At 41.0% G+C, this 16,595-nt stretch overlaps 1 protein-coding gene across 2 annotated transcripts in view; it reads right to left on the reverse strand.

Moving 5' to 3' along the window:
* Nucleotides 1-741: 741 nt before the first annotated feature.
* LOC133542597 (interleukin-31 receptor subunit alpha-like) overlaps nt 742-16,595 on the reverse strand; it is a 35,761-nt gene continuing 19,907 nt past the window's right edge. For both annotated transcript variants that reach the window (XM_061886878.1, XM_061886877.1), the window contains exons 10-16: nt 13,387-13,551; nt 10,925-11,026; nt 10,711-10,854; nt 10,503-10,643; nt 7,445-7,526; nt 7,269-7,353; nt 742-2,365 (exon numbers count right to left, since the gene is read on the reverse strand). In XM_061886878.1, coding sequence (XP_061742862.1) covers nt 1,955-2,365; nt 7,269-7,353; nt 7,445-7,526; nt 10,503-10,643; nt 10,711-10,854; nt 10,925-11,026; nt 13,387-13,551 — 1,130 coding nt within the window. In that variant the 3' untranslated portion in view covers nt 742-1,954. The remainder of the gene's footprint in view (nt 2,366-7,268; nt 7,354-7,444; nt 7,527-10,502; nt 10,644-10,710; nt 10,855-10,924; nt 11,027-13,386; nt 13,552-16,595) is intronic.

Raw genomic sequence — 16,595 nt, forward strand, 5'->3', positions numbered from 1 at the left:
TCCTTTTGACAAAATTGGTGTAGTTCAGTTAAATGTGTTGGTTTTCTGAGATGGACTCGTCTCTTCAGCATTGTCCACACGTTTAAGTCAGGACTACTGACTTAAACTTCTACTAAAACCTTAATTCTAGCCTGATTTAGCCATTCCTTTACCGCTTTTGACATGTGTTTGGGGTCACTGTCCAAAAACTGAGCTGTTTGGCCACAATACCCAGCAATATATTTGGAGGGTAAAAGGTGAGACCTTTCATGGAAAGGCGGGGCCGGCAGTCCGAAAGCGAGGCAGGGCACACTATATCCCAGCCCAAGATAGCGGCGAGGAGGCGTTGCCGGCAGTCCGACAGCGAGGCAGGGCATGCCGGACGGAGCCCGGCCCAAGATGGCGGCAAGGAGGTGTGGACGGCGAGCGAGTGGCGAGGCGGGGCGCGCCAGGAGTGACGCCGCAATCAATATCAAGTGCTTGGATCGCGCACCTGTAGACAATTGAGTAATCCTCTCCCACTGTATAAAAGGGCGACAGCCATGAACGTCAGGGAGAGAGGCAGAGAGACGAGAAGGAGCCAGAGGTAAGCTGATGCTGAGAGAGAGAGTCTGAGAGCGCGAGAGAGGCGATGACGCCCGAAGCAGAAAGGCAAGCGGAAGAGCGAGCGGCAGACGGAGCAGCTGAAAAGCAGTCCTATTGAAAAACAAAGAAGTCTAAACATGCCGCCCCTATGTCTTTCCTTGATTGATTGATTGATACTTTTATTAGTAGATTGCACAGTTCAGTACATATTCCATACAATTGACCACTAAATGGTAACACCCGAATAAGTTTTTCAACTTGTTTAAGTCGGGGTCCACGTTAATCAATTCATGGTACAAATCTATACTATCAACATAATACAGTCATCACACAGGTTAATCATCGTAGTATATACATTGAATTATTTACATTATTTACAATCCGGGGGGTGGGATGAGGAGCTTTGGTTGATATCAGTACTTCAGTCAGCAACAATTGCATCAACAGAGAAATGTGGACATTGAAACAGTGTAGGTCTTATTTAGTAGGATATGTACAGCCAGCAGAGAACATAGTGAGTTCAGATAGCATAAGAACAAGTACAGTATATACATTAGAAGTACATTTGATTATTTACATTAGGTTGTTTATAATCCGGGGAGATGAGATGTTAATGGAGGAGGGTATTAGTAAAGTGTTGAAGTTGCCTGGAGGTGTTGGAACCCTTGAGAAGTCTGTCACACCTTTAATCCCAAGAACACTATTCCATGGTGGTGGTAGTATTATGCTCTGGGCCTGTTTTGCTACCATTTGCTACCAATGGAACTGGTGCTTTACAGAGAGTAAATGAGACAATGAAAAATGGAGAATTACATCCAAATTATTCAGGACAACTTTAAATCATTAGCCCATAGATTGGGTCTTGGGCGCAGTTGGGTGTTCCAACCGGACAATGACCTCAAATGTACCTCAAAAGTGGTAAAAGAATGGCTAAATCAGGCTAAAATTGAGGTTTTTAGAATGGCCTTCGCAAAGTCCTGACTTAAACGAGCGGACAATGCTGAAGAAACAAGGCCATGTAAGAAAACCAACACATTTAGCTGAACCGCACTAATGATGTCAAGAGGAGTGGTCAAAAATTCAACCAGAAGCTTGTGGATGGCTACCAAAAGTGGCTTATTGCCGTGAAACTTGCCAAGGGACATGTAACCAAATATTAACATTGCTGTATGTAAACTTTTGACCCAGCAGATTTGGTCACCCATGATAAATTCATAAAAGAACCAAACTTCATGAATGTGTTTTGTGACCAACAAGTATGTGCTCCAATCAATCTATTACAAAAAATAAGAGTTATTGGAAACTCAAGACAGCTATGACATTGCGTTCTTTGACTATGACTGTACTTACCTCTTTGTAGCTTGAATACAGTATATTATGTGGTGCACTTTTACTTCTCAAGCATTCTCTGATATTGCTCAAATAGTTCCACAGTAACATAAACAGACAATGGTGTTGATGAGTCTTGATGTGATATTGGAGGCAGACACTTACATTCTTTATCATCGCTTTGGCTCGGGCTTTCTACAGAACTTTGGCTTCGGTATGGGCTTAATGGACTGCCGCCCTCAGAGAGCAACACTGCGGATTCCGTGGAAGGAGACTCATTGGAAGTGTCTTCTGGGTCGTGCGGTCTCTTATTGGACTGTGTAATAACAGCGGGGTCGATGTATTGCTCCTTGGGGACGGCGGTCGGGTCAAGTTGGGTATCGGGGGTGGTGAATGGCTGCGATTCCTCCATGTAGACGGGTTCACAGAGGCTTTCTGATGGATAGCTGAATGGCCGGAAAAGGAGCATCCCCTGTGGGTTACAGAAGTTTGCTGTGGTCAATCAGAGCAAAACATCCATCCATCTATTTTTTACCACCTGTCCCTGTGAGTAACAGATTCATGCAGGCTTTTTTAATATTTGAAGATTTTTTTTCTTCCATTTAAATATGTAAACTGTAAAAATAAATACTTCATACATGTTAATATAAGATACATAGCTCTAAAAGAATGTCAAAAACAAGGGTGTCCAAAGTTTTTCCACTGAGGGCCGCACACTGAAAAATGAAAGCATTTTGATATTTTTCATTTTCAAAATCAATTTATTATAGTTGTATTTAACCTTTAAGTCTCCCTTCGAGTTTGGTCTCAGTCATAATAATGTTAGAAATAAGTAATATAATATTACAATAATTTATCTTATTATTCAATGCGTAAATCTCTAGATGGATTTACAGCCTTTATGTCTAAAATAACGTTGAACGTTTTTTTAGTTTTATGCCCTTTTGGTCAAAGAAACACCTGTTTTTTATGGTAAAAACAAAAAATATGCAACATTTTCCCCTTAAAAAAATGCAGAAGGGAATATTTGTTGTGAAGTAATTAGAGCCTCAAAAAGGTCATTGATTCATAACAACATTGATTTTTATTTCTTATTATTTTTTTAACCAGTGGAAGTTTTCTTCTTTTAAATCCCACTAAAATTCTTAGGGATCCAAAAGGGTCTCACTCATAAAAGTGTTGGAAATAAGTCATGTAATATTATCATTATCATTATTCAACGCTTAATTCTCTAGATCAACTTACGGTCTATCTGTCGAAATAACGTAAACATTTTTTTTTAGTTTTATGCCCTTTTGGTCAAAGAAACACCTGTTTTTTATGGTAAAAACAAAAAACATGCAACATTTTCCCCTTAAAAAATGCAGAAGGGAATATTTGTTGTGAAGTAATTAGAGCCTCAAAAAGGTCATTGATTCATAACAACATTGATTTTTATTTCTTATTATTTTTTTAACCAGTGGAAGTTTTCTTCTTTTAAATCCCACTAAAATTCTTAGGGATCCAAAAGGGTCTCACTCATAAAAGTGTTGGAAATAAGTCATGTAATATTATCATTATCATTATTCAACGCTTAATTCTCTAGATCAACTTACGGTCTATCTGTCGAAATAACGCAAACATTTTTTTTTAGTTTTATGCCCTTTTGGTCAAAGAAACACCTGTTTTTTATGGTAAAAACAAAAAATATGCAAGATTTTCTCTTTAAAAAATGCTGAAGGGAATATTTGTTGTAAAGTAATTAAAGCCTCAAAAATGTCATTGATTCATAACAACATTGATTATAATTTCTTATAATTTTTTTTAACCAGTGGCAGTTTTCTTTTTTAAATCCCACTAATCCAAAAGGATCCAAAAGGGTCTCGCTCATAAAAGTGTTAGAAATAGGTCATACATTTAAAAAAACAAAACTTTTTTAAAACTTTAATAAGTTTTTTTTATTTATTTTTTTATTTGTTTGTTTTATTCCCTTTTTGTAATAGAAAATGTTCTCTTCTTATCACAAAAAAAAAACAAAGAATGCAATATTATACCTCAAACATATTTCTAAGTGGCATATTTGATGTGAAGTAACTGGAGTCTAGAATAGGTCAATAATTCACAACATTGAATTTGATTTATTATTACATTTTGAGTAAAGACAGCTTTAAAGAGAAGAAACAGCCTGCACAGCAGCTTTGTGTAATTACTTTCAAAATTGCAACTTTTTCTCGTCACATTTCACCTGTTTACTTTTTTATTCCACTTTTTTTTTCTCACTTTAGAGACAAATATTTAATGTGAAGCCCCCCCTCAATAGGAGCACAGTCTGAAATCGACTTAGTTTTTTACTCATCCGCTTTTAGCGTCTACCTTTTTCCCACCTTTTGCGTGACGCCGTAAGTGGTGACCCATCACCGTTCCCTTTCTGTTCCCTGTATAATGTTTGTTTGTCTAATCTTGAACATGTTTGCGGTGAAAATGAAATGTTGTTTTACTTTTGCAATGACAATAAGGAGCATACTAATTACAGCGCTCTTGAACTCAGACTGCAGGACAACGACCCTAAGCCCACGGACAAGGTATCGAAGGACTGGCTTCAGGACAACTCAGTAAATGTGCTGGACTGGCTCAGTTAGAGCCCAGACTTGAATCCTGGAGGGATCTGAAAGATCAACCTGATGGAGATTGAGAGGGGCTGCAAAGAGGAATGGGTGAAACTGCCCAAAGACAGGTGTGCTGGACTGGCCTACCTGTAGTCCAGACCTGTCTCCCATAGAAAATGTGTGGCGCATTATGAAGCGTAAAATACCACAATGGAGACCCCAGACTGTTGAACAACTTAAAGCTCTACATCAAGCAAAAATGGGAAAGAATTCCACCTGAAAAGCCCCAAAAATTGGTCTCCTCAGTTCCCAAACGTTTACTGAGTGTTGTTAAAAGGAAAGGCCATGTAACACAGTGGTAAAAATGCCCCCGTGCCAACTTTTTTGCAATGTGTTGCTGACATTAAATTTTAAGTTAATGATTATTTGCAAAAAAAACAACAAGTTTCTCAGTTCTAACATTAAATATCTTGTCTTTGCAGTCTATTCAGTTGAATATAAGTTGAAAATGATTTGCAAATCATCGTAGTCTGTTTTTATTTACGAATTACACAACATGCCTACTTCACTGGTTTTGGGTTTTGTATTATTATGAAGCAAATTATCCACTGATAATAATGATATTTTTATCAGCTAATCTCTATTTTACAGCCTGAAGAAAAGGAAAACTTGACGGATTTATAACAATGTTTATGTGAATAACAAGGATAAATTCATATTCCGGCTACTATATAACATAATGAGTATGTTGGCTCAATAAAAAAAATAAAAAAATAAAACACTACCTTTTTTTAAATCAAATTATTTCGTTTTTTTATGGAAATGTTCTCATCAAAAGATGTCCGATAATGGCTTTTTTGCCGATATCATATATTCTGATATTGTCCAACTCTTTCCGATATCAACCGATACCGATACATACAGTCGTGAAGTTAACACATTATTATGCCTAATTTTGTTGTGATGCCCCGCTGTATGCATTGAACAATGTAACAAGGTTTTCCAAAATAAATCAACTCAAGTTATGGAAAAAAATGCCAACATGGCACTGCCATATTTATTATTGAAGTCACAAACTGCATTATTTTTTTTAACATGCCTCAAAACAGCAGCTTGGAATTTGGGACATGCTCTCCCTGAGAGCATGAGGAGGTTGAGGTGGGCGGGGTTGGTGTGGCGGGGTTGACGTCGGGAAGAGGGGGGGGATTGTAGCGTCCCGGAAAAGTTAGTGCTGCAAGGCTTTCTTGGTATTTGTTCTGTTGTGTTTATGTTGTGTTACGGTGCGGATGTTCTCCCGAAATGTGTTTGTCATTCTTGTTTGGTGTGGGTTCACAGTGTGGCGCATACTTGTAACAGTGTTACAAATATACGGCCACCCTAAGTGTGAACTGTATGGTTATTGACTAAGTATGCGTTGCATTTACTTGTTTCTGAATGACTAGCCGTCGGTATTATGTGATTAGGCCGGCATGCAAAGGCAGTGCCTTTAAGGTTTATTGGTGCTCTGTACTTTTGTCTACGTCCGTGTACCACTCTGTACAGCGGCTTTTTAAAAAGTCATACATTTTCACTTTTTGAAACCGATACCCATAATTTCCGACATCACATCTTAAAGGATTTATCGGCCGATAATATCGGCAGTCCGATATTATTGGACATTTCTATTCTCATCTGTTAATCCTGTTACGGCTGGGTCGCATATTAATGCAGACGGACCCACGGAAGCAGCGTGCAGGTAAGAAAATTATTTATTTTCCATAAATCAATCAAAAATGCGAACAAATAGAACAAGCGTGACGACAGCATGGAAATATATGGAAAAGCTCAAGGAAAAGCTTAGTATAGAAACAAAAATCATCAAATGTAACTGTTGCGTGAAGCCAACAAAACCGCCAGACCAGGTGTGAAGAGAGGCAGGAATAAATATCTCTCTGCTTCCGACCACTAATCAGAGGCAGGTGAAAATAATCAGCACCCATGGCAACCAAGAAACACAAACCCAGGTGCGGAAAAACAGAACTAAGGGACTCCTAAATATAAAGAAAATATGATCCGGGCAACGGATCATCACAAATCCCATCCATCCATCCATTTTATACCGCTTGTCCCCTTCAGGGTGGCGGGGGTTGCTGGAGCCTGACTCAGCTACATTCGGGCGGAAGGCGAGGTACACCCTGGACAAGTTGCCATCTCATCACAGGGCCAACACAGATAGACAGACAACGTTCACACTCACATTCACACACTAGGGATCATTTAGTGTTGCCAATCAACCTATCCCCAGGTGCATGTCTTTGGAGGTGGGAAGAAGCCAGAGTACCCGAAGGGAACCCACACAGTCACAGGGAGAACATGCAAACTCCACACAGAAAGATCCTGAGCCCGGGTTTGAACTCAGGACCTTCGTATTGTTGAGGCACATGCACTAACCCCTGGACCACCGTGCTGCCCCATCACAAATCCCATCAAGTCAAAAATCTATTTAGGGTTTTTAGGAGCTGTGTGTATGCGGGACCCAGAATTTAGTGCTATGTGCTCGTACAAGCTGTGGTCTGACTACATCTCTCCAGGTCACTCCTGTGTGAGTGAGAGGAAGAAAAGCTCTGACTAGCCCATTCGCCTCACATCTTGGTGTGTGTGTGTGTGTGTGTGTGTGTGTGTGTGTGTATTAATTTCCAGACCCATACATCTCTGACTTTCTTATACAGAAAAATGCAGTCTTATATTCAGGCAGTGTCTTACACAAGTGCCAGTGTTGTATAATATCATGCCTTCCTTCTTTAAAATCACCTTTTGATGACTTTCTGAGGGCCACAGCGCCACAGAACTGAGGCCAGGGTTTGGCACCTGCTTCTTTAGGATTCTCTTGCACCTACTGAAAAACACAGATAAGAGAAATACCTAGTCAGATGTTTTAAATATTTACTGTTAAGGATGTGTCGTCCAAAAATAGACAAGCAACTTACAGTGCAGCACATGGCCCCACAAATAACAAAAGGACTATGATGACACCTGCTGAGACCATAAGCGGTATGGCAATCATCAGATCTGTCAAAGGAAGTCCACATTTAGCATGTTAACTGGTGAACAGGAATCCGTTATTCATAATGGCAGGTGTTCATTACTCAATTACGATACTTGTTGACATGTAATGCTGCGCCAGATCCAGCAGAGGGTGCGGTGGTGGAAAAAGCTGGCTATGTTACTATAATAGTGGAACAACTAAGGTGGAACAATCCTTTGCTTGACACAGTTGGACCTTTGATTATATTAGAACATTTTTTAGACTAAGATTATATAACTTAGACATAGTCTATGTTATGTACCATCCATCCATCCATCTTCTTCCGCTTATCCGGGCTCGGGTCGCGGGGCAGCAGCCTAAGCAGGGAAGCCCAGACTTTTCTCTCCCCAGCCACTTCGCCCAGCTCCTCCTGGGGGATCCCGAGGCGTTCCCAGGCCACCTGGGAGATATAGTCTTCCCAATGTATCCTGGGTCTTCCTTGTTGCCTCCTACTGGTCGGACATGTCCTAAAAACCTCCCTAGGGAGGCATTCAAGTGGCATCCTGACCAGATGCCTGAACCACCTCATCTGGCTCATCTCGATGTGGAGGAGCAGCGGCTTTACTTTGAGCTCCTCCCGAATGACAGAGCTTCTCACCCTATCTCTAAGGGAGAGCCCCGCCACCCGGCGGAGGAAACTCATTTCGGCCGCTTGTACCCGTCATCTTGTCCTTTCGGTCATAACCCAAAGCTCATGACCATAGGTGAGGATGGGAACGTAAATCGACCGGTAAATTGAGAGCTTTGCCTTCCGGCTCAGCTCCTTCTTCGCCACAACGGATCGATACAGCGTCCGCATTACTGAAGACGCCGCACCGATCCGCCTGTCGATATCACGATCCACTCTTCCCTCACTCTTGAACAAGACTCCAAGGTACCTGAACCCAGAGATGGCTCTCCATCCTTTTCCGGGCAAGAACCATGGAGCCGGACTTGGAGGTGCTGATTCTCTTATTCTCCGTTCTTTATTTCTTTCTAGTTCTAAATACAACGGCTTAAGGGCGCCAGTAGATTCAGGTGCTTAATGAAACTCCTCCCCTAAATTAACGGTCTGAATGCGTGCGCATTTCACGTGAATAAGAGCCGTATGTGGATGACTGTAACTCAGCAAAGTCATTACTCCTTCAATAAAGAAAGCCAATAAAGCTGATTTTGATTCTGATTCTGAGAGGGCAGCATGGGCAATTTGCACAAAGAACGGCTCTGAAACAACTGAGAATCAGAACGAGCCGTTCATCTTTACAACACATGTAGTGGCGTTTACCAGCTCAGGGGCTTTGTGGTGTCCGCCCGGAGACTGGAAGGTCGTGAGTTCAAACCCCGACTGAGTCATACCAAAAGACAATAAAAACGGGACCCATTGCCTCCACTCAGGGGTTGGAATTGGGGGTAAATCACCAAATGATTCCCGAGTGAGGCGCATGCTGCTCCTCACTACGCCCCTCACCTCCCAGGGGTGAACATGGGGATGGGTCAAATGCAGAGGACAAATCTCCCGTCCAAAGGCAAAACCCAGTAACTAAATTTTGGTCAAAACCGAGCTGATAATAATTTTTGAGTTCCCAGGTGATATGCTTTACATTAGTGTATGCGATATTGTAATTTGTTCCGTAAGTAAGCTGTTACGCGCATGGCAGGACCTAGCAACTACCACATAACTGCGTAGATACAACAGAAAAACCTAGTATCTCAAGGGACCAATCGGAGCTTCTTTGTCAGTCGCCTTATTGTCTTTAATGAGACATTTGCATGAATGGGGCCGATGGTCAACCTGATTATGTGATATTATGGCACGTGGGGATATTTGGAAGATTGGCCCAGGACGTTGCAAGCACCTTCATTAAATGTATTGTTATTGATTCTTCCCCTTGCATACTCTTTTGGGCAGATAATTGTGGAGGTGAAAATAAAAACTGGACGCTGTACACGGCTCTTGCCCAATGTGCAAACGCAGAATGGGGCCCACCCGAGATTGTGATAAAATATCTGGAGAAAGGGCACACCACGTTCATGAGAGCAGATTCAATCCATGGCTCAATCGGCAAGAAAATGAAAGCTCAAGGTAACATCTATACGTTTGATGACTTTGTAGATCTTTGTAAGACAGCATCAAGATGGATTGATTTTCCTTTGTTTTCTCAAAATCAGCTCGAAATGAGTTACAAGGTTTTGCCTTTAGACGGGAGAAATTTCACCACACCCAGTGTGTGTGTGATGATCGTTCGGACTTTTAACTTCAATCTACGACACACTTTTGAAGTTAAGTGAATTATATTTATATAGCGCTTTTCTCTAGTGACTCAAAGCGCTTTACATAGAGAAACCCAATATCTAAGTTACATTTTTAAACCAGTGTGGGTGGCACTGGGAGCAGGTGGGTAAAGTGTCTTGCCCAAGGACACAACGGCAGTGACTAGGATGGCAGAAGCGGGAATCGAACCTGCAACCCTCAAGTTGCTGGCACGGCCACTCTACCAACCGAGCTATGCCGCCTTGTGTTTAGCCGTGGAGGCACCGCCAGTGTCTGCCTCACTTCTCATCTACTGCATTGTTTTGATCAGGAAACATGGAATTTCCGCGATTTTGACCATAAAAAAAATTATCAAAATATACAGGAACCGCACCAAAATCACATAGAACGCATAAACCAAAAGAGAAATATTAAAACTTATTTTATTTGCTCAGAAATATTTGGTGAAATTCCAAATTATACCGGCATTAAAATGTAGAGGTGCTGATTTACATTTAGTTCAAAGTAGGGACTCCATTGTAAACATGATGTGTGTGAATAAATACAGTGGTGAGGTTGCGGGCTTTTGGGTACAGCCTGTATGTATTATAATCAGTTGTGATTAGTCATGTGCAAAAGTACTCCAACTCCACAACAGAGAAATAAACACTTTGAGGTCCAGATGTTTCGCATCACTCCCCCACACGAGAAACGATAACAAAGTACTTACCAAATTTTTTGGTATTGAAGTGCCTTACATTGCTGTGGCTGGACCCAGTAAGAGCTACAGCCCTTACATAGGTGCTGTATTGAGTATCCGGGGTCAGCTCTTTCAGATAGATTGACTGTTCGGTACCATCCACTGTGACATCTACAGGACACATCGAAGAGATACCATGAGTAATACTACAATCAATAAGAGTGACTTGCCAACTTACTAAGCTGGGGTCCTTTTTCTGTTCCATAGAAAATTATATAATGGATTGCAACATCGCTACACAGTTCCTGCGGCTTCATCGTCCAACTCACCAGGGCGCTTTTTTGACTCGCCTTAACATTGATATTGGAGACATTTCCTGGACCTGTAATGGACCACAGCAGTGACTGACATCAATACTTGACCAAACAATGTGAAATATCAATTTTTATAACCTGCTACGGTGGAGCAGATCTGCAAGGCCTGAGTGCTGAGGCCCGTCTTGTTACCAAAGAGCGGCGTGACCGTGATGTTGTACGGCTCTTTATTCAGAAGTCCTAGAAGGAAGATGAACAGACTTTTCCAAAGTGCAATGATGTCACTTTAATATCTTCCTGTTAATGCACTTTGCATAATAATGCATCCCGCAAGATGAAGGATAAGACTAATGGTCACACAATCCACATTTCGTAAGATAACAATCCATTAAAGTGGCTGACTTCCCATACTGCCATATCCTGTAGAGATGTCCGATACTGTTTTTTTTTGCCGATATCCGATATTGTCCAACTCTTAATTGCAGATTCCAATGTCAACTGATACCGATATATACGTACAGTCGTGGAATTAACACATTATTATGCCTAATTTTTTTGTGATGCCCCGCTAGATGCGGTATAGCTTGGTTGGTAGAGCGGCCGTGTCAGCAACTTGAGGGTTGCAGGTTCGATTCCCGCTTCTGCCATCCTAGTCACTGCCGTTGTGTCCTTGGGCAAGACACTTTACCCACCTGCTCCCAGTGCCACCCACACTGGTTTAAAAATGTAACTTAGATATTGGGTTTCCCTATGTAAAGCGCTTTGAGTCACTAGAGAAAAGCGCTATATAAATATAATTCACTTCACTAACAAGGTTTTCCAAAATAAATCAACTCAAGTTATGGAAAAAAAAGGCCAACATGGCACTGCCATATTTATTATTAAAGTCACAAAGTGCATTTTTGTTTTAACATGGCTCAAAACAGCAGCTTGGAATTTGGGACATGCTCTTTTTGAGAGAGCATGAGGAGGTTGAGGTGGGCAATGTTGAGGTGGGGGTTAGGGGGTTGCGAGGGGGTGTATATTGTAGCGTCGCGGTAGAGTTAGTGCTCCAAGGGGTTCTGGGTATTTGTTCTGTTGTGTTTATGTTGTGTTATGGTGCAGATGTTCTCCCGTAATGTGTGTGTCATTCTTGTTTGTTGTGTGGCGCATATTTGTAACAGTGTTATAATTGTTTATACGGCCACCCTCAGTGTGACCTGTATGGCTTTTTTTTTTTAGATAGATAGTACTTTATTGATTCCTTCAGGAAAGTTCCTTCAGGAAAATTAAAAACATTTCAGTGACGTGCAGTCAGGGGAGGCAGGTGAGGCAGTGCCTCACGTGCCATCATGAAAGAAAAAAAATTTAAAAAGAAAAAATAATATTAAATTGTTATATGTAGCCAGTGATTATACTTTATAAAGTTATTTTTGATTTAACTTAACCAGTTTTATAATTTTTTTTATTCAAAATCGCTGAATTTTCACATCTGCCATTCAAATACTGAGAAGAGACTTGCGGTGAGTCAGCAGCCAGTTGAGCCTCACCATGGATTACGCAATGACTCGGCTAACTGCTGGCTGCTGTGCAGTGACACCATATTGCTATACAAATTATATCATAAATTTTCATAGTTTAGTTAGTTGAGGTATATAATGTACAGTGTATTTCTTCAAAAACTGTATGTGTGTAACGTATTTCAATCATAAAACGGTTGCGAAGACCCACTGTGTGAGGCACCTGTTTTCCCGCCTCATGGTGGTAGAGGGCGCTAGTGATCCCCGGATTCAATCTTACGATTACTCTGCTGCAGAATAAGTGACAACAAGCTACAATTAGCAAGTCAAGTGCAGCGGCAGCAATCGTTTATTTTTTCCTCTCCCCTGGACTTTTATCATGGAGGATTGCATATCTAAAGTAAAACAGTTTTCTAAACTGGACTTTTAATCAAAGCAGGAGGTAATAATTAAAGGAAGACCAACCCCGGAGCTAAAAGGTTTGCTGCAGACAGTGATCTCCATCGAGACAGACTTTTAAAACTGAAGAAAGATAAGTAAGACTTCTATAAACAAGTTATCGATGCTTTTGATCAGAAGGAGCGGCGCATGGACTTCATTTATAAGTAAAGGTAAGAATAACGTTTTTTTTTATTAAATGTGCTTTTTTGTGTGCTACAGTTTGTATGTGTAAAGAACGCTGGCATGAGCTTTTAAACATAACTCGCTAACTGCTGCCAATCAAATGGTGAATAAGATACTATTTAGGGTTCATATGTTTGTAAATCTGACTGTGATGAAGTTAGTGCCTCACCAGCCATGAACCTCACCGCACGTCACTGATGGCTGTTGACCAAGTGCGCTTTGCATTCACTTGTGTGCGTGAAAAGCCGAAGATATTATGGGATTGGGCCAGCACGCAAAGGCAGTGCCAGTAAGGTTAATTGGCACCCTGTACTTCTCCCTACGTCCGTGTACCACCGTTTTAAAAAGTCATGCATTTTACTTTTTGAAACTGATAACGATAATATATTATATTTTAAAGCATTTATCGGCCGATAATATCGGCAGTCCAATATTATCGGGGATCTCTAATATCCTTGATTTATTTGTTCTTCTTACCAGACAATGATGTAATGGTGGAGCTACTTTCCTTCCAGTAGTACTGCTGCCCATCGTGGGTCCAATCGATCATATAACCACTAACAGACTGAGCGGGAGCGTCCCAGCTGATGTTGATTTCTCCTCGCAGGCTCCATGTTTGCAGGTTTGCAACTTGTGGGAGGCCTGACAAAAACAAAGGAAAAACAAAGCAATTAAGCTCTTTATAGCAGCAACAGCAATTTAAGTAATTACCAACATTAAGAATGAATATTGCTTTATATCTGACCAATACCTGCTGTTAAGTCTCGTGAGTAACATGTAAACTGACAAATGAAGGGTGACTGATGGAACAGTCATTGAGGCTGCCTGTGATTATTGACATGTAGATTGACATACTGTAAATGACCAATAACATGTGTCCCGATTGACATGGAAAATCTAATAACGGTACTGTGTGTCACGGCCGACATGTAGATTGATCAATGAAGGAGTGACGTACTCTAACACATCAATAACCGGTGCTGTGTGTCTTCATTAACATGTAGATTAACCAATGAAGGAGTGACGCACTGTGACTGAATAATAATAATAACGGTGCTGTGTGTTATGATTGATATGTAGATTAACCCAGAAGGAGTAACATAGACTATATTACCAAAAATATTTGGCCACCTGCCTTGACTCACATATGAACTTGAAGTGCCATCCCATTCCTAACCCATAGGGTTCAATATGATGTCCACCTTTTGCAGTTATTACAGCTTCAACTCTTCTGGGAAGGCTGTCCACAAGGTTGCAAGGAGTGTGTTTATAGGAATTTTCCACCATTCTTCCAAAAGCTCATTGGTGAGGTCACGCACTGATGTTGGTCGAGAATACCTGGCTCTCAGTCTCCGTTCTACAAACCCCGTTTTCATATGAGTTGGGAAATTGTGTTAGATGTAAATATAAACGGAATACAATGATTTGCAAATTATTAAAAACCAATATTCAGTTGAATATGCCACAAAGACAACATATTTGACGTTCAAACTGATAAACATTTCTTTTTTTGCAAATAATCATTAACTTTAAAATTTGATGCCAGCAACAAGTGACAAAGAAGTTGGGAAAGGTGGAAATAAATACTGATAAAGTTGAGAAATGCTCATCAAACACTTATTTGGAACATCCCACAGGTGTGTAGGCTAATTGAGAACAGGTGGGTGCCATGATTGGGTATAAAAGCAGCTTCCATGAAATTCTAAGTAATTCACAAACAAGGATGGGGCGAGGGTCACCAATTTGTAAGCAAATTGTCGAACAGTTTTAGAACAACATTTCTCAACGAGCTATTGCAAGGAATTTAGGGATTTTACCATCTACGGTCCGTAAAATCCTCTAAAGGTTCAGAGAATCTGGAGAAATCACTGCACGTAAGCGATGATATTACGGACCTTTGAGCCATCAGGCGGTACTGCATCAAAACCGATATCAGTGTGTAAAGGATATCACCACATGGGCTCAGGAACACTTCATAAATCTACTGTCAGTAACTATGGTTGCTTGCTACATATGTAAGTGCAAGTTAAAACTCTACTATGCAAAGCGAAAGCCATTTATCAATAACACACAGGAACGCCGCCGGCTTGGCTGGGCCCGAGCTCATCTAAGATGGACTGATGCAAAGTGGAAAAGTGTTCTGTGGTCTGACGAGTGCACATTTTGAATTATATTTGGAAACTGTGGACGTGGTGTCCTCGGGAAAAAAGAGAAAAAATAACCATCCGGATTGTAATAGGCACAAAGTTCAAAAGCCAGCATCTGTGATGGTATGGGGGTGTATTAGTGCCCAAGGCATGGGTAACTTACACATCTGTGAAGGCACCATTAATGCTGAATGGTCCATACAGGTTTTGGAGCAACATATGTTGTCATCCAAGCAACATTATCATGGACGCCCCTGCTTATTTCAGCAAACAATGCCAAGCCACGTGTTACAACAGTGTGGCTTCGTAGTAAAAGAGTGGGGGTACTTTCCTAGCCCGACTGCAGTCCACACAGGTCTCCCATCGAAAATGTATGGCGTATTTTGAAGCGTAAAATAAGACAACAAGACCCCTGACTGTTGAACAACTTAAGCTGTACATCAAACACGAATGGTAAAGAATTCCACTTTCAAAGCTTCAACAATTAGTTTCCTCAGTTCCCAAACGTTTATTGAGTGTTGTTAAAAGAAAAGGTGATGTAACACAGTGGTGAACATGCCCTTTCCCAACTACTTTGTCCCGTGTTGCAGCCATGAAATTCTAAGTTAATTATTATTTGCACAAAAAAAAAAGTTTAGGAGTTTGGATATCAAATATCTTGTCTTTGTAGTGCATTCAATTGAATATGGGTTGAAAAGGATTTGCAAATCATTGTATTCCGTTTATATTTACATCCAACACAATTTCCCAACTCATATGGAAACAGGGTTTGTAATTCATCCCAAAGGTGTTCCATCGGGTTCAGGTCAGGACTCTGTGCAGACCAGTCAAGTTCAACCACACAAGACTCTGTCATCCATGTCTTTATGGACCTTGCTTTGTGCACTGGTGCACAGTCATATTGGGAGAGGAATTGTCCAAAATGTTTTCGTATCCTGGAGCATTCAAAGTTCCTTTCACTGGAACTAAGGGGCCTAGCCCAACTCCTAAAAAACAACCCCACACCATAATTCCTCCACCACCAAATTTCACACTCGGAACAATACTGTCCTGATTTTGATCATTTGGATGGGTGGCCAAATACTTTTGGTAATAAATTGTACTTTAACTGACTATCCATACATCCATTTTCTACCGCTTGTCCTGTTCGGGGTAGCGAGGGGTGCTGGAGCCTATCTCAGCTGCATTCGGGCGGAAGGCGGCGTACACCCTGGACAAGTCGCCACCTCATCACAGGGCCAACACAGAAAGACAGACAACATTCACACTCACATTCACACACTCGGGCCAATAACCAGTTATGTGTCTCGCTCTTTGACCTGTAAATTGATCAATTATGGATTGATTTACTGTACCTGACCAATAATCGGTGCTGTGTGTCATGATTGACATGTGTTCTGACCAATCAGAAAGTAACATACTAACTAACCAACAACTGGTGCTTGGTCAAAAAATAGTTGATATTGTAGTAGTCAGACCAGTAAAGGAATTAACTACTCTCAAAGAAGTCCTTGAAATGGGTCAAATTAGGATTTGTTT

Source organism: Nerophis ophidion, linkage group LG24, assembly GCF_033978795.1.
Source record: "Nerophis ophidion isolate RoL-2023_Sa linkage group LG24, RoL_Noph_v1.0, whole genome shotgun sequence".
Lineage (NCBI taxonomy): Eukaryota > Metazoa > Chordata > Actinopteri > Syngnathiformes > Syngnathidae > Nerophis > Nerophis ophidion.